This window comes from Lagenorhynchus albirostris, chromosome 2, assembly GCF_949774975.1.
Source record: "Lagenorhynchus albirostris chromosome 2, mLagAlb1.1, whole genome shotgun sequence".
Classification (NCBI taxonomy): Eukaryota; Metazoa; Chordata; class Mammalia; order Artiodactyla; family Delphinidae; genus Lagenorhynchus; species Lagenorhynchus albirostris.
Window position 1 is genome coordinate 178348133 of NC_083096.1, and position 17658 is coordinate 178365790.

The 17658-nt window shown below is 46.9% G+C and overlaps 1 protein-coding gene and 1 long non-coding RNA gene across 3 annotated transcripts in view; one reads left to right on the plus strand and one right to left on the minus strand.

Annotated features, from left to right (window-relative positions):
- Positions 1-12835, plus strand: part of LOC132515248 (uncharacterized) — a 19658-nt gene extending 6823 nt beyond the window's left edge. The window contains exons 2-4 of one of the 2 annotated variants that reach the window (XR_009539099.1): positions 968-1086; positions 3859-4172; positions 12259-12835. This is a non-coding gene — a long non-coding RNA (uncharacterized LOC132515248). The remainder of the gene's footprint in view (positions 1-967; positions 1087-3858; positions 4173-12258) is intronic. The other variant, XR_009539100.1, reaches the window with a different exon arrangement.
- PGD (phosphogluconate dehydrogenase) lies at positions 1408-16520 on the minus strand. The gene is made up of 13 exons (XM_060141489.1): positions 16370-16520; positions 15675-15750; positions 14800-14979; positions 12569-12634; positions 11865-11983; positions 10087-10156; positions 7091-7225; positions 5271-5460; positions 2915-3045; positions 2539-2672; positions 2019-2118; positions 1753-1875; positions 1408-1655 (listed from the first exon to the last, which is right to left on the minus strand). The coding sequence occupies exons 1-13, from the start codon at positions 16375-16377 to the stop codon at positions 1536-1538; spliced, it is 1452 nt and encodes a 483-aa protein (XP_059997472.1). The 5' UTR covers positions 16378-16520; the 3' UTR covers positions 1408-1535.
- Between the last annotated feature and the right edge of the window lie 1138 nt (positions 16521-17658).

Below are 17658 nucleotides of genomic sequence, written 5' to 3' on the forward strand. Positions count from 1 at the left end.
AAGCAGAAAGATAATAGGCCCACAGTCTCTGCCAAGGGAGGCCCTTTGCTGGAATGGCCACCAGACTGTCCCTGTGGCAGTTAGGCTGGACAGGACCTGGCCGGGGGCAGAACCCGTCCGTGGCCACCTCTATCCACTTTCAGAATTGTTTGACCACCTCCCCTTCAGCAGGAAGTAATAGTCAACCTTAAATAGTATTCACTGTGTGGCAGACATTAATTTTTCAAATAAGTCACGGGATGTAAAGTTCCAAAGGCATGAAATCGTATATATAGTAAAAAAAAAAACTCCCTGTCAAGGACCTAGGCAAAGGACGGTTATATTCTTTTAGCGATAAAGGAGCTTCCGTTTATTTTGCCCTGTGCCATAATGGCCTCACCTGGTTGCTCATTAGAAATACAGAATGTGGGGCCCCACCCCAGACCTGCTGACTCAGAATCTGCCTTTTTTTCCCAAGATCCACCTCCTGGCAGGGTGGTGGTGAAGGGGTTATGGTGGTAATGTATTCAGTTAAGATCTGTCTGTCGTTACTTGAGCACAGAGGAGCCCTGCCAGGAACTTTTTGAGGGCTGGTTTCCAAAGTGAATTCACCAGTGAGTGCTGAGAAGTAACATTTGGTTTCTAACTCTCAGAAATGCCACTGCTTCAGGGACAGGCACACCTGAAGTGGTAATAATAATAATTACCACTTAAGTAGGTGCTTATTATGTGTCAAGTGTCGGTCTGTTTTTACTAGGTGAATCTTCAAAATAACCTTAAGGAGGCAGGTACGATGATTATCCCCATTTTACAAATGAGAAGACTGAGGCCAGAGAGATTAAATAATTTGCCCGAAGTCATAAGCCTGTACACCCACCCCTTGACTACCTCTCCTCACCCTTCCCTCCAGAGTTAATCATTACCTAACTTTGCTGTTCCTGGTACTATTATTGAGGTCTTTTCTTTCTTTTCTCTTTTTTTTTTAAAGAAAACAAAGAGGAAAATATTTAAGAAGGCTAAATAAAGGAAGGAAATAAACTAATTCAAATGTAATGAAACCGGGTGCACATCCTTCTACCAATGAGGATATGGCTCAGTGTGGATAAGGTGAGAATATTTAAGAATCTGGAGAAGAAGCATAAATATGATTTTTTTTTTAATTTTTATTAAATAAAGGCAAAAGGGAATTCAGCTGCATGATACAAAGACTCCAGTTTGATCAAATTCCACAAAAACCTTTCCCACCTATGTGAGAAGAGCTCTGTCTCCCTAACCCACGGGGGACACGCGGGAAACACCGCCTCAGGGAGCTGGCTCTCGAGGTCGCGCACACGCTCAATTTCTGCTCCATCCCAAGAGGCGAGGGCAGAGGATGCGATGGTTCTCACAGATCTACTTTACAAATAAACTCGGGTTGACTCTTCAGAGGAGTCTCTTACGACACTTTATTTTCAAAGATCTGAGAAGAAAGTAGGGCAAAGGGCCATGTAAGCAGTGCTGTGTGGCAAGTGGAATGTACCGGTCTGTGGAGTCGTGGCGCGTTTAACAGAATCTCATCAGGCATTGTATGAAGACGAGGACACGCTGCCACCGTGGCCTGTCCAGTTGGTGTGGATAAACTGTCCTGGCTTGTTCAAGAGTTCATAGGTGTGAGCCCCAAAGTAATCGCGCTGAGCCTAGAAAACAAGAAATGGGTTGGTTATAGGACAGACGCAGGCACATGACCCGAGGTACCACCCAGGTTCATGTTCATCGCCTACTCCAAAAGCTCACCTGGATTAGGTTGGCTGGCAGCATCTTGTGTCTGTATCCATCGTAGAAGGAAAGAGCAGTGGTGAAGCAGGGCATGGGAATGCCTGTCTGGACACCAGTACTGACTGCCCGCCGCCAGGAGTCCTGAGCAAAAAAGTAAAGCCAACGACTAGTGATTTGCTCAAAGAAAAGACAACAGATTTTCATGCATAAATGAAAAAGCAGACCCCCCAGAGCAAAACTCACTAAGACAGAATTCCCGTACTACCCAGCTCTGGGCTACATACCTGGCAGTTTTCCACAGCTGACTTAAAGAAGTCATCTAGTAGTAGGTTCTGAAGTCCTGGGTTTCGATCAAATGCATCTTTTATCTTTCCCAGGAATACACTGAAATAATCAAGAGGGAAAAAAATCAATGAATCTTAACTAGCAGGCTGAACACCTGGCAGAAAGCAGGGGAAGTAAGTTGGAAGCTGACAGATACCCTCGCGAGGTACGAAGGCACCTGTCCCCCCATCCCCACCAGCTCGCTGTATGTGCCGTGAATACAGACAGCCCAGGTCCCGAGAGGTGAGGGCCAAGGGCACAACCATGCTCACAGAACTACTTTAGACGGGGAAGAATGGACACTCGAGTTAGAATAACTGACGTGCAGGAAGAAAGTGAGATGTGACACCTAAACCTGCCTGGTTGCCAACGTCCCAGCGAGAGGACTCAACTGTACCAGTTCCAGGGAAACCGTCCCCGAGAGCGCCCTAAGACCACAGCGCTCTCGCGCGGCAGGTGGCAGGTGCCCCGACCACTCACCTCCTGATGATGCAGCCCCCCCTCCACATCAGGGCAATGCCACCATAGTTGAGGGTCCAGCCAAATTCAGTGGCTGCCTGTCTTAGCAGCATAAAGCCCTGAGCATAAGAGATGATCTTGGAAGCATAGAGCGCCTAAAGGAGGGCACAAAGACTCATCAGAACTGCGGCTGGCCCACGGCTGCCTAATCCCCGCCCCGCCCGCCACACCCCCCCCTCCCCCGCCACCGCAGTGCAGCTCTAACGAGGACACGGTTTAGGAAAGGCTGCATATCAGATCAACGGGCAAGGCTGGACAGACCCCACGTCCTCCCCGTGGCCTCGGGGTGTTCTCCCCGCCAGTCCCATCCCGCTGCCACTGCGGGGCGGCACCCCACCTTTCGAATGTCCTCCAGGAATGATTTCTTATCTCCTTCGAACTGGACCTTTTGAGGCCCCTTCAGCTTTTGGCTGGCTTGAATCCTCTCGTCCTTCAGAGATGATAAGCATCGAGCAAAGACCGCTTCTCCTACGTGGGGGGAGGGGGAGATAACAAGTCACCACAACTCACAGGCAGAACCGGAGGAGGAGCGCATACGAGCCAGAGAAGATGAGGGAAAAGAGCAATGCAGCACGATTTCCAGTTTTACCACGAGCGCAAAGTCTCAACCTTCGGCCGCAAAGCTAACCTGCATCAGAAAGAACTTTCATAAAAAGCTCTAACGGTTAATTTGAAAATGAAAACTCCAGGTCAGTCTCCAACATAAATACACATATTCAACCTCAAAGATCACCATGAACTTCAAAGGGGAATTTTAAGGGGAAAAAACGAAGAGCAAAACCACTATCATTAAGAATTCCTCCGTGTTGGTCCTCCAGTAAAATTTCAGTTCCATTTGCGAGGACTTTAATTTATAAATGGTCACCAAAGACTTCATTGCTTTTCTTTTGAGGCACTAATACTCATCACTTTGAAACGAGTACACTGAGACTTCTCCCTTCAAAGACTCCATTTTCTAATTCTTACAGTTTAGTTTTTGCTATGTCCATGGTCACCATTACAGTTTCACAATTTTACTTCATTTGAATAAAAAATATTTCAATATTTTTGGGGGGTGGGGGCTGTGCTGTGCAGCATGTGGGATCTTAGTTCCCCGACCAGGGCTTGGACCCGCATCTCTGTACTGGAAGGCGGATTCTTAACCACTGGACCGCCAGGGAAGTCCCCAATATGGTATTTTAATATTAAGATATTAGTATCTTAAAAATTATCACTTATAAATGCTTGCCCAGTTGACACTTTATATAATTAGAATAAATTAACCATTTTTTCCCCCAACAGACAGAATGAAGTAAAACCTTTGGGAACTAACAGAGGACTTTATTTCTCAGGAAAGGGTTCTGGCCATAAACTTGAGAGCAGGTGTCTCCCCGTCCTTGTCCTTGCCCGGCTCTCTGGGCGCCTGCAGTGCACATACAGGATGACTTAGCATTCTTAGGCGGATGCTTCAGAAGACAAAAAGCAGGAAGAGGCGAGTGTGGCGTAACCCTCCGGGGGTTACCTAAAGATTAGCTGGAAGACTCATTTCCCCGTCAGTTCAACAAACAAGAATGGCACGCAGCCAGGGAGGAAGCCTGACTACCATCAGCTGGAAGGTAGGGTACAAAGTCTCCGAAACAAGAGAGCAGGATTCTTTTTGAGGCAGTGATGAATAAACTGCTCCCAGTTACTGTCCCCTTGGGCCCCTGCCCAGGGTAGCGCTCAGATTAGCTAAAAAGCAGTCAACTTCCTTCTCTGTAGAGCTGGACTAAGCAAACTGCTTCCCTCCTTACTGTGCCTGCAACTACCCAGTCCACTGTAAACACAGTCAGGCATAATTAACAGGAAACCAAAGGCAGGAGGAGACTAGACAGGGAAAGGCAACCTATGTCTGGAAGAGTCAACAAGAAAACTTGTTTTATTACTGCAGGGGGAACCATTCTGCCAGGAGCAAAGATCAGCCTTCATTAAGCAGACCAGGAGCCTCCATTCTCCTTTTCCAATCTTGACAGAATGTATCTATTTTATTCTTAAAGAACCATCACGTAGTTTTGTTAATCCCCTTATTATTTTTGTTTTATTTCTGCTTTTTATTATTTCCTTCTCTCTACAACTTTTTGAGTTTGATGCTTAGCTCATTAAGACAAGATAAAAAACATGGATGGGAAGGATATACACTCACTTCAGGAAAGTAGTTTTCTTCTAAAAGAAAAAGGGGAAGGAACTTAGGAAAAGAATATTAAAGGACTGGAAATGCTTAGGTAATATTTTATTCCTCAAATATCTGAGGAAAAAACCTCAGCAAAATAGTAATAAATGTTGAGTACATAAACTTTTATTATTCTGTGAACTTTTGTATGAAAAATTCCATTACAGTTAGCTTCCCTATTAGAAAGATCTTAGGTCATTGACTATAATTTAATCACTAACATTAAAACGATCCCCAAAGTCAAACTGGCTAAGACAGGTAGTAACTTTTGAATTTATCTCAAAGCTCACATGCTTGAGAGAAGGATTATAAAGAAGAGATTCAACAGCAGCTTCAGCCTCTCTCACACTGTCAACTTATTCAAGGGCAGAAAGAGCAGACCACACTCGGAAAGCCGACTAGGGTTGAACAGATTCTCTGAGAGATCTGGTAACTCTTAGTTGCCAGAAAGACACCAGGGTCAAAACAGTGAGATGAAAAGGTTCAATCCAAAGCTGAGTGTTACCGATGAGGGTGACGGGGACGCCGTACTCCAGGGCAGAGATGGCGGTCCACTTCCCGGTGCCCTTCTGCCCCGCGCTGTCCCTGATCTTTGGCAGCAGGTGTTCGCCATCAATATCTTGGAACCTGAGAATATTGGCTGTGATCTCAATCAGGAATGAGTCCAGCTCTGTCTTATTCCATTCCTCAAAGGCCTGTGCGCAGGATGTGAAAGAAAACAATGTGGGAGAACCTAGGATTATACCGGAGATGCCCCCTTAACTGATTCATCCCTTTCCCATGTAAATATTGACCGATGCTCACAACCTGCTCAACCCCTGAGGCTACCAGGCTCCTCTGCAGGACACCCGAACACTTCTGCCACCAGCTGAGTTTTATGCTAACCAACAGTCAGCTGCTTCTGATTTCAACCTGTTCATGTTGATTTTCTGGTCACCAGGCCAGTGCTTTCCTCAGAGCCAGGTGTCCCCTCACCTCGTTTGGGTTTTCGTACAGTCACTTTCCTTGATCACCCGATCTAGAGCAGCCTCTTCCTCCCGTTTACTTTTCTTTATAATAGTGATCACGAACAGGTTTTATATATTCAGTCATTACTGTCTATCTTTCCAAGGTCCATGAGGGCAGGGACTTTGTTTCTTCCATTAATATACCCCCAACATACAACAGTGCCCGGCACTCATATTATATAAACCAATTAAATATGAACACAAAAAGAAAAGCAATGTTTCTATGAAAACTAAGTCAAACTGTTTTGGAAAGAACAATAAAGGCAAGTTAGTGAAACAAAATAAGTGGGGATGATGCAATTTTTTTTTTTTTTTGGCCACACCGCATGGCTTGTGGGATCTTAGTTCCCCAACCAGGGGTTGAACCCAGGCCCTTGGCAGTGAGAGTGCAGAGTCCTAACCACTGGACCACCAGGGAATTCCCAACACAAATTTTAAAATTAGGAGGGAAAAGAATGTAAAAAATCTGGAAGGAAAAAAAAAAAAAAATCTGGAAGGATTCTGCACTGTGTGCCTCGAAAGTGTCTTTAAATCATGTGCCACTTGAAATAACTGAAACTACAAACTCTAGATGATAAGAAAGTTGATTAGAATGCTAATCAGCAGAGCCACACTTAAAAGAAGGACCTGGCTCTCCATGAAATGATGGGTGATTGAACGTATCTTCCTATAATTTCAGTTAAAATAAATGTTTGCCTAGTTAATGATGCTGAAGTATTTACAGAAAACAGTACAAATGTCTGCAGTTTACTTTGAAGTGTATTTTTTAAAAAAGATAAAACTAATAGACGAATGGACGATATTCGACAAAGTAAGCAGAGTAAAATGTTAATGGTAGAATCTAGGTTGTGTGTATGTAACTGATCACTGTCCAATTCTTTCAATTTTGTTGTATGTTTGAACATTTTCATAATAAAATGTTGGGGGAAATGCTATGTTTCCCAACTTTGACTACCTTTTTTTGAATAGCTGTCTAACAGCCAGTCCCACCTGGATCAGAAAAGCGAGCTTCTGCTGCACCTCCCACATGGGACCAACGGAGGATCAAACGAGACCAGGCAATTAAGTGACACAGGCCTGACACAGTCAGGGTCCCTGAGTGGGAGAGAGGATTACACCAAGAGTCTCTGGGAACTTCTGGCTTAGTGACTGGCTGTCAGATTTTATGGTCCTGTTACTGAGAGCTTCCCTTAGATTAGGCGGAGTCCATCCAGGCCACCAGAATGACCAAGGGAAAAAGAATGAGGAAGGACTTATCGTCACCAGCAAAGCCTTCTCACCAGAGCAGCGCTCCCCCCGCCCAGGGCCCAGGACTCACCTTTGCCATCTCCTTGTGCTCCATGCCCAGGACATCTTTCATCAGGTGGTAGGCCTCGCAGATGAGCTGCATGTCTCCGTACTCTATCCCGTTGTGCACCATCTTCACAAAGTGTCCTGCCCCCTCGTCCCCCACCTGTTAGAGCCACAAGCACCAAGAGGCCTTCAGGGAGCCAGGAAATACACCAGAGAAGTCCACATCCAGTTCTTTGGCAAGGCTCCCTCCCCATACAAAAAAATAACAAATACGAACAAATATTTACAGTATTTTCAAAAGACTAATCATCATATAACAACTCAACACAAGCTTCAATCCAGCACAATGCTATTGTAAACTAACTCCAAATTCATTCCTTTAAAGGTTTTTCAAAATCCCCAAATTCACTGTGAAGTACCCACAGGTCTTTAGCCTACATTTTCCATTCTTTATCCTTGTGATTAAAAGTAACTCCCCACTCCCCAGCCCCCTCCCACAAGTAAAAGGAGTCTTCTTTTCCCTGGTTATTTTTCTAGCAACCGCAAGTGAAAAGAAGCTGATTAAGTCACTTGTACTTTAAACAATATATAAATGTACTGTAGTTGTAATGGCCACCGAGAGATAAAATGACCTCAGATGCAAGGTCTGCCCTTGTAAGCCCAGAAATGTGTTCTTGCCAGGGTCCCACAACTGACAAGGTACTGATTTCTAATAAAGCTGGCAAGATGTATGAAATCAGAATACCAGTCTGTAAATTTCTGATGAGAAATTTAACTATGTATCTTAATGGTTACAAGTGTTAGTCTGATCAACACATCCTGTCCCTGTGGACAAGCTACTTGGGAAGCCAGATTATCTGAAAACTGGTTGGAGGGCAAGGAGTCAGAACAAGGAGAGTTCTGCAGTCAGACACTCCCGTCACCATGACAGGGATATGCCTGCCGGTGGACCAGTGCTGGCAGCACTGCTGGGGTGGATGCTGTCACACTGCCACCCTGACATAGAGACTTCCTCTATCTATGTTTCCATTGCTGGCCTACCCTTTCTGTTTTTTTTTTTTTAAATTTATTTTGGCTCCTCGTTGCTGTGCGCGGGCTTTCTCTAGTTGCGGTGAGCGGGGGCTACTCTTCGTTGTGGTGCACGGGCTTCTCATTGCGGTGGCTTCTCTTGCTGCGGAGCATGGGCTCTAGGCGCGCGGGCTTCAGTAGTTGTGGCTCGCGAGCTCTAGAGCGCAGGCTCAGTAGCTGTGGCACACAGGCTTAGCGGCTCTGCGCCATGTGGGATCTTCCCAGGCCAGGGCTCAACCCATGTCCCCTGCATTGGCAGGCAGACTCCTAACCACTGTGCCACCAAGGAAGTCCCCCCTTTCTGATTTTGACACTTTCTTTGGCCATGAAGTAACATGGCCAATAATACCTTGCTTCACCCCTTCCTTCCTGTAACTTCAAAACTGAGCTAAGGGGTGCCTGCTTTTAGTATCTATACCAGTTTTTTCTTTTCAGTAACCTAAGAGTAAGGCTTGGGGTTATAGGAAGTCAACAGGAGTTGATCAAGATACACAGGCAAGTACTGTTAATTTCCTCATGATTTATGTCCTAAATGTATCTAAAAAGAAGTTACTGTCACTGTACTTTTTTTTTATTTTTTTACTGCAGCAGTGTATTGTTAAGGAACAAAAGCTCCCTTCCCAATCCTTCACACTAGTGAGAAAATTACTCGGTCTTCTAAATCACAGCACCAGCGTCTCTCAGCGCTAAGCAGGTTCTGACTGAACTCAGTGACCACTGGTTAAAATGTAAGGAGCGGCTTAGTCACCAGGCACTGTGAGGCCTGGGGGGAGGACTCCCCTCATCCCCCATGGGCCCAAGTCCTCATTTCTTCTCTACCTTTTATCTCATATAAAGCAAAACTAACATCATAAAAATGGCACGTAGAATAAAATTCAAGGGGATCAGGAGCTAAAGAGAACTTGGAGGTCATCCAGTCCAACCCCCATATTTGACAGGTGAGAAAACTGAAGCCCATGGAAGAAAATGACTTGCCTAATGTCACACTGCTAGTCAATGGAGAGCCAGAAAGACAACTCAGGTCTCCCCTGCCTAGTGTTTTTTTTTCCATCCATGGGATGGACTAAGGCTGTAACAAGGGATAAAATTTATTTTACCAGCAACACAAAATATACGGAGGGAAAGAATTTGCCTCGGCCTCCTTCACATTCAGTGAGGGCAAAGAGCTGCAGCTTACTCTGTTCTAAGCACAGAATACCTACCCCAGGGAGCAAATTCCACTTTTGATTCTGACATTCTCTCTCTCTCTTTTCTTTTCCTCCCCTACCCCCTTGACATTCTTTCTTTCTTGTTCTTTTTGGGCTTTTTTGGCCACGCCATGCGGCTTGCGGGATCTTAGTTCCTCAAGCAGGGATTGAACCCAGGCCACGGCGGTGAGAGTGCAGAGTCCTAACCACTGGACCACCAGGCAACTCCCTTGACATCCTCTCTTTAGCCATGAAGTAACATGACGAAGAAAATCTTACTTCACCTCATCCTTCCTGTTCCTCTTTTTCTTTCTTTTTTTTTTTTGTGGTACGCGGACCTCTCACTGTTGTGGCCTCTCCCGTTGCGGAGCACAGGCTCCGGACGCGCAGGCTCAGTGGCCATGGCTCACGGGCCCAGCCGCTCCGCGGCACGTGGGATCTTCCCAGACCGGGGCACGAACCCGCATCCCCTGAATCGGCAGGCGGACTCTCAACCACTGCACCACCAGGGAAGCCCTTCCTGTTCCTTTTTTAAGGAATCCATATTTTAGATGAATTGACAAGGGCTGCTTTTAATATCAACCTCCAGTTAAGATACAAGGACATGTACAACTGATGCATTTTCGGCATTGTCTGTGCTAGCGACGTAAACATTGAGGAGCTTATGTCACAAAGCAAACCGCTGGGACCATGGTGATCCTTGCTCTGCCCCTGGTCATGTCAGTGCCCATGGCGCCAAGTGGCTTCAGGGGGGCCCACAACGTACCCAGTCACAGCAGGGTTCTCCAGTCCCCACTTTTGCGGCGATGCCCTGGAAGATGGCCTTGATGTGGGGCCTGTAGGAAGGAAGTGGGTGGTTCAGCTGCTGACAAGGGGCCTGGGTCTTCACGAAATTCTCAAGGACTCCCCCCCGCCCCCCAATTGTTTCCTTTCTAGCGGTCGGTGGAAATGCCCACAAAAAAGTAATGAATAAGCTAAGTCCTCAAGGTAAATCAGTCAGAGGCTGCGGACTATCTGATTTGAGACAGGAGACAAAAAGGCTGGGTGAGAGGGTCAGCAAAGCCCCGGAAGACATTTCTATCGCACTATCAGAAGCAGCTGTGATTCCAAGCCGTTCCTGTAGCGATTGCTTCTATCAGTCTGGATGTATGTTATCAAGCACAGCAGGATTCTGGACAGAAAGAACCATGCAACGTTTCCAAGAGCTACATTCCTTATCATCCAGAGAAAAAGCAACTGTTGTTCATTCCTTCCCCGCCTCCCCTAGGCGCACAGAGTAACTCCTGACGCTGTTCCCTACTGTTCTCCTCACTTTTGACCAATAAAGCCTTCTTCACAAAAGGGTTTTGGTAAAGACACAAAACTTGACAGGGCTGCAAAGTGAACGCTCAGGAGGAGGGGGCTGGGGTGGCTACATCTTAAGCTTTTAGAGCTTCCCTGAACTTTGATTGTTTCAGGTAAAAGTACCATTTCTGCTTCTAACAGGTCAGTGTGAGAAAATGTATTAATGAGAACTAGAGCACCTCTGTATAGCAGACTTCTTCATGTGTATTGTCTGCATTTGTAACAGCCCACTTAGCGGTACCCCAAAATAAATATTTTTAAGTTTTTGAGAAGCAGGAAGGCCTTTATTTCTAGACTTTAACATACTGAAGAGAATCCCCAGACTTAATCATTAGGGAGGTAATTAAAAGACTAATCTTCCCCAGTCAACCCCTCACACCTTTGGGGATTAGGTTTGATCACTCCTTACTTTAATGCCTAATATAAGTCTAGAATATTCGGAAACCAAACTCACTCGGAAAAGCGCGTTGCCTTCCCACGTCTCCCTCACAAGGATCCTTCCTTTTCTACTTCTTTCTCTTCTGCTCCATCTCTCTATCATCCTCTATCTGGCTTTCTCTCTTCCTGCAGTCTCAACAGCGGTGTTTCCTTCAGTCTACATTATGTATAATTAATTACTTGCATCTTTTCATTTTAATCCTCTATCCCGCTCATCACCCACAGCCTATGCTTTATACAGCCCTCCTGCTACATCATCACCAAAGCATCCCCCCTTCTGCAGCCAACCCTTCCTCTTATACACAACACAGTGAGCAGTGTAAAATTCGTTTTTTCCCCAGTCAAATAAAAATTTTCCACCTCATTCCCTGGACGAAAGAGGCCCTGTCTGACTTTGCCATTACTCACAATGATTAAATACACCATATATGAGTTGAAGAGGCAGACCTTACTCCTAAGTCCAGACAGTGCCCAGGACATTATCTGAGCTGCCTCATTAAAGCCTCTGAACCCTTGAAGCCTATTTAGAACTTCCATTATTGGTACTAGAGGAAATAACAGAAGAAAAAAGGAAAGGAGGAACAGGCACACGCGTTATGTCAAAGCAAAAAAATGTATACATAAAAGAAATATTTCCAGCATCTCCCATCTCCAACACTCAGACTGCACAGAGGAGATCGGGTGGCAGAACTGCTCACAGCTCACCCGTTCTCTCACCTTGCGTCCCTGTGTCGACGCAAGGGTGGTGCCTTTGGTACTCACCAAGCCTCCTTGTTTCCTCCTGGCATAAGTGATGGGCCATACCGGGCCCCATCCTCTCCACCACTAACTCCACTCCCCACAAACAAGATTCCCTTGGCCTTGAGGTCTCGACACCGTCTCTACATGAGAGAAAAAGAATTTCGTCATGCTTCCCTAAAATCAGTTTCTCCCACTGAATGAGAAGAGGTACAAGACAGGTATGGAGATCCCACATTTGACTTAAATGACCCAAGGATCCACTAATAACCTGGTCATTCAGGAAATTTAATCCCCCTTCTGACTTACTAATCCCCTCTGTTTGGGAATTAAAAAAAAAAAATCCATGGAAGTTTAATATGGCTACCCTGTCCTCAAAGGGAAATAATAAAGCTAAACATACATTCTCATTTTACAGGAAATGACCTTGTACATGAGACCATCAGCACAGTGGTGCTCACCCACATTGCACACTGATGTATCACGGAGTGGCTGGACAGGAAGGGAAGATTAAGCATAAACGCCCAGCCTGCCGTATCTAAGCAGCAGTCATTCTTTTCAGTTACGTGTGTGACTAATGAGAATCTCATCCATCAGGCATGTCTTAATGGCCAATCCCAAAAGAGCACCACAGAAAGACGTCTACTCTTCTGTCACATGTGCAATGGTGGTACTTTTTTCTAGAATGTTCTCAGAACCTGGAAGAATGTGGACTGAAAAATGCTTACCGTGGTATCCCTATATTCAGAATTTCCTCCATCGATGATGATGTCACCAGTGTCCAACAAGGGTACCTGTAACCAGACACCAGCATTAAGGTGGACCAAAAAAATAAAAGACAAAAATAAACATACCTTGACCAATTAAAGCAAACAAGAATTTATCCCAAATAAACCCTGTCTGAAAGTATACATATATTATTTAATCTTCAACAATCCTCTCTGGGGCTAGAGCTAGACCCTATTTAAAAGCTCAGGGCTAGCAAACCCAGTCAGAACTCTCCACAACCGAAATAATCCTTTTTAACTAAGATTTTTACAACGAACAAAACCTACTTGGAAAGTTTTGTGTTTCCAATGTGTACCACCTGCCTGATATTTATTCCCAGATTGGATTAGCTCTAAAAGACCTATAAAATCTCTGCCTAGAACAGAGTAGGGGTCCAGTAAATATCAAATGGTTTTGTGTATGAATAAACAATTTGATCACCACCACTTGGAGATGGCAGCAAGAGACCAAGCCTTGAACAAGAGTATCTTCCTACGCCACACCAGTCAGGCTGGCTTTATTACTGTATTCATTATTCAGTCTCCCCCAACAAGGCTCCAGGTAACATTACTTAATATTGTCCTATGCTGAAGAGTACTCTACCATTTTTCAGTCCATTCTGTCTGTAGCTGACCATAGGCAGCTTGGCATCTTACTACACAAAGTCTGGTGTGTCCTTTATCACAATGTTCTTCCTTTCTAGGTCTTTTTTTTTTTTTTTTTTTTAAACGGTAGCATACTGGTTACAAATTCCTCTCCCTGTAGAAACAACCCCACTGGTAACATTACTCCTCTGGGAAAGGAATGTTCATCCCTTTCCTTTGTTTATTGTTACAACACTTCTCACAACAAAACATTTCTTCCAAATGGCTAATGCCTTGGTTTTTTCAGAGCTGATACTGTAGAACTGTTTTTCAGTATCGATGGGGTTGGCCAAAAAGTTCTTTCGATTAATGAATACGTTGTTCAATAAAGTTCTTGGTGAAGATGAAAAATGTCTTTGCAGGGCACTGGCAATGAGGTTGTTTCCGTTTACTGATGGTGAGGGCAATCCTCCTGGTTAATACAGTGTGATCTTCCCCCAGAGGTATGTTGAGGAAAGGGGCCCTAGAGGCGTCCCCCCAGAAGCTTACAGCAACAGCGCTTTGACCAGGAGGTGCCGGGCACGCTCCCTGGGGAAAAGGCAGCTGTCCCTTCGGCCCCTCCTCTCCCACAGACACCCCAGTGGAGGAGTGGCCATCAGGCCTCCGGTGAGAACAAGCTGGGGAGAGTACAGATGGCGGTGACCACGAACAAATGGGTCCACTATCCCCTGGCCCTGAGGTGGCAGAAAGCCTAAATAAGGGGTCAGAATACAATGTGTCAAAGAACCAAGATCAGCACCTCTGTGACGCAAACGCCCCCTCAGCTGATGATCAGGGACCAGAACTGCACAGAGGCAGCCACCTACCACAGCACGGCCAGCACCACCCAGGTGCCTACTTTCTTCTTCCAAAAAAAGATACGTTTGCTAGGACTCCCTAGGGGGATCTCTTGTCATTTATATTAAATGATACAACAATTTGAGAATTGTTGCTTTATAGGAATACTGAGAAAAATGAAATCTATTTCTAAATTTGGACAGTAAGGTTTAATAGTACCTAGCACTAAACATTCATAATACACAATCAAAACTATAAGTTTTTTTTTTTTGAATATCAAAGATAGAGCTCACTGAGATTACTACTGTTTCTATTCTGGTTGATAATGAATTCATGGACGTGTCTCTTGCTGTCCTCAGAATTTTATATACTAACAATTACTACCACTTGAGGGTATGTTTTTACTTAATTGGTGCCAGTCAAGTTAACCAACACTGAGACTTTTAAGCAACATTTTGTCAGAACTGAGCAGATCATACCCAAAAATTGAAAAGGGACAAAATTTCTTAAGCAAAAAGAAGTAAGGGACTCCTCTGGGGATCCAGTGGTTAAGAATCCGCCTTCCAATGCAGGGGATGTGGGTTCGATCCCTGGTCGGAGAGCTAAGATCCCACATACCGCGAGGCAACTAAGCCTGCACGCTCTATAGCCTGCACGCCAGAATGGGAGAGACCCGACGCGGCCAAAAAAAAAAAAAGTGAAATAGCTAAAGGAAGGGAACGAGAGACGTTCTGTCACACAAGTAGCAGCGGGGAGAGAGCTGGCCTCACCAGTTTTTCAATGAAATCATCGACGGCCTGACCAGCCTTCACAAGCAGAATGATCCGCCGAGGCTTCTTCAGCTTGGAGACCATCTCCTCCAAGGAGTGAGCACCAACCACCCTGGTGCCCTTCGCCTCATTGGCCAAGAACTCGTCAACTTTGGAGACTGTCCTATTAAAAGCACAGACCTAGAAGGACAAAAGGCCTGATCAGGAGATCTGGGACATACAAGACCTTCAGACTGAGGACCAAGTGACAATGGAATGTCTATGCAGCCCAAGGTTTTGGGGAGGTAGGACCCTGATTCTACCTTTTCCCCACTCAAGTGCTGACTGATCACCATAAAGTTAATTTTAATAGGATGAAAAGGTAAAGAACTGAATATAAACAAATGTCAACTGCCCAAAACTTATCAGGCTGGATAAGAGTCTGTCGCTGTTTGGTTAGGACTCAAATCTGGGAACAAGTTAGTTCCAGACTGTTATCTTCTGTCACTGATAATCCTGTATCTAAGCCAGTTTAGTATTCACACCCGAACGTTTCACCAGATCCCATTAGGCAATAAAGTCAGAAATCTATACTCCCAGCGGGACTTCTCCTTAGGATACCGACAGGTTTATTCAAGGCTGCAGAACTGACAGAACCTGCAGATACATTTAGCAGGACTCTCCTTCCTCGGAGAGCTGTGGAGCTGCCCCTCCCACACCCACATGCAAAGTGGTGCTTCTCAATCTCTTGCAAAAACGTCCTAAGCAGCAACAGGGCACATATAAAGAGAACCATGTTCCACGTTATATGGGTTCTTCGGAATCAGAACGGTCACCAGCACTCAGACTAAGGCAACAAGAATCCGTAAGGGAAGAGTGTGCCCCTCCTAACTTACCACAAAGCCGTGGTCGTTCATGTTCAAAATTAAGTTCTGGCCCATGACAGCCAGTCCAATCAGCGCAATATCCGCTCTAAAAGACGGGGAAAGGAACAAAGGAAACCGTCAGCTTCACTTAATTCATTCCAAGTCAGAAACCCTGAGCTTTCTAGCTTTTGCTGTGATTGATAACACATCTTAACTTTCCTCTAACCCCCTCCTCCCTTTTGCACTTTAGACCCCGGGCTTGCAGCCTTCCGTGAAACTCGAGGCGGGCCACCCCGCTCTGCCACTTAACGGGTCCTCATGTTCTCCTGGGCCAACCAAGAGGGGGCCCGCAGGAGGGGGTCCACGGCACTAAGCCTCTTCTGCGCTCTATCCGAGCTGCTGACGACTCGTTCCAGGGCTCCCGTCTCCCACAGCCGGACCGTCCAGCAGCCCGGGCTTCCCGCGGCCACGCCTGTCCCCTCCCCTCGCGCCCTTCCTAGGAACCAGATCCGCCTGCGCCGCCGCGAGGGGCAGAGGGGCTGGGTCCGAGAAAAGGCGAGGCCGCGGGGCTGGCTCGGGGTCTGGCGGCTCCCTGGAGGGCCGGGGCTCCAGGCGCCACGAGGCCGGGCTCAGAAGACCCCCGGGGCGAGGCGACGTCTGGGGCGACTCCGGCCTCCGCGCCGGCCCTCGGAAAGTTCCCCGGCCGCCCTCGGGCGGCCACTCACTGGGCCATGGCGGCGGCGGCGGCAGAGCAGGCTGGACCGAAGAGAACCGGCGAAGAGCGAGCCGCAGCGCGGACGACCGGGACTGAATTCTTCTCCGGCTCGCCTCCCGAGGCCCAGGCCGCGGCTTTCCAGCGCCGGCCAATCGCAAGGAAGGGGCGGAGCCACGCGGCCACGCCATTGGTCCGCCCCGGCGCCTGTTAGACCACCCGAGGCAAATGGGCCCGCCCACCCCTAGGGCTGGCTCAGGAGAGCGCCGAGCACATCGATGCCATCTCCCCAGAGAGCGCGGGGGCGTGGCGCAGGCGCGGGACAAGGGGAAAGGCGGCGGGGGCCGGGCTCTGGCTCGGGGCAAAGGACGCGTAGGGCCTGGGCTGTGCTCCGCGGCTCGGTGCGGAAGGGTGGTGGCTCACGTCGGGCCGCACTTTCTGATGTAGCGGGCACTTGACCGCCTGTTGTCCAAGGGTCCATCACTCTTTCCTCCCGTCGCTGCGGTGCACTCTGGGGTTGACGCGTGAAATTGACCCACCCGGGCAGGGTCCGAGGTGTATTCTTGTCCGTGGTCACGTGTGATGGGTGCCAGGAAATGTTGCTCCTCACCACGACCTTGTGTGGGACACCTTTTTCCAGGTGGAGAAACAGGCGCAGAGAGAGCAGGCGGGGAATGTCCTTGCTGGGGGCGATGGGGCCCGGCTTTGGAGGTCGTGTCACTGAACCCCTTCCCGTACAGCTGAGGAACCAGAGGCGCCGTGCTGGTGAATGGCGGTCCAGGGCATTAAATACGCATCTCCCACGTGCACGGTCCACAGTGCACGAGGCATCTTAACTCTCAGCCCTGAACCCTGCCGCCTCCAGTGCAGATGCTTGTGAACAAAGCTTAGCTCCTCCAGTGCGTTTTAGGCTTTTTGCTTTTGTCAATGCTTCATGTCACCTAACAGTGCCTTGCACATAGTAAGTGCTCAACGCATGTTACATTACTAGAGTCACTGCAGCTAGTTAATGGCTAGTTAGTGGCCCAGTTGTGACTGATTCAAGGCCAAAGCTATTTCCATTACACCAATTGCACAGGTTACTTTGTAACATAGGTTTTAACAGATTCCGTTATAACTTCCATGTAAGCAAATGTCCCACTATAGCCGGGTTTTTTGTGTGTTAATTAAATCACAATATTTTTTAAGTGCAATTGTGGAATCTTACTCTGAAATTTAAAAGCGATGTCACAGTCCACTTTATCTAGTATGTAAGTATTCTACATTAGGGTTTCTCCACTAGAGACATTCTTTATGCAATTT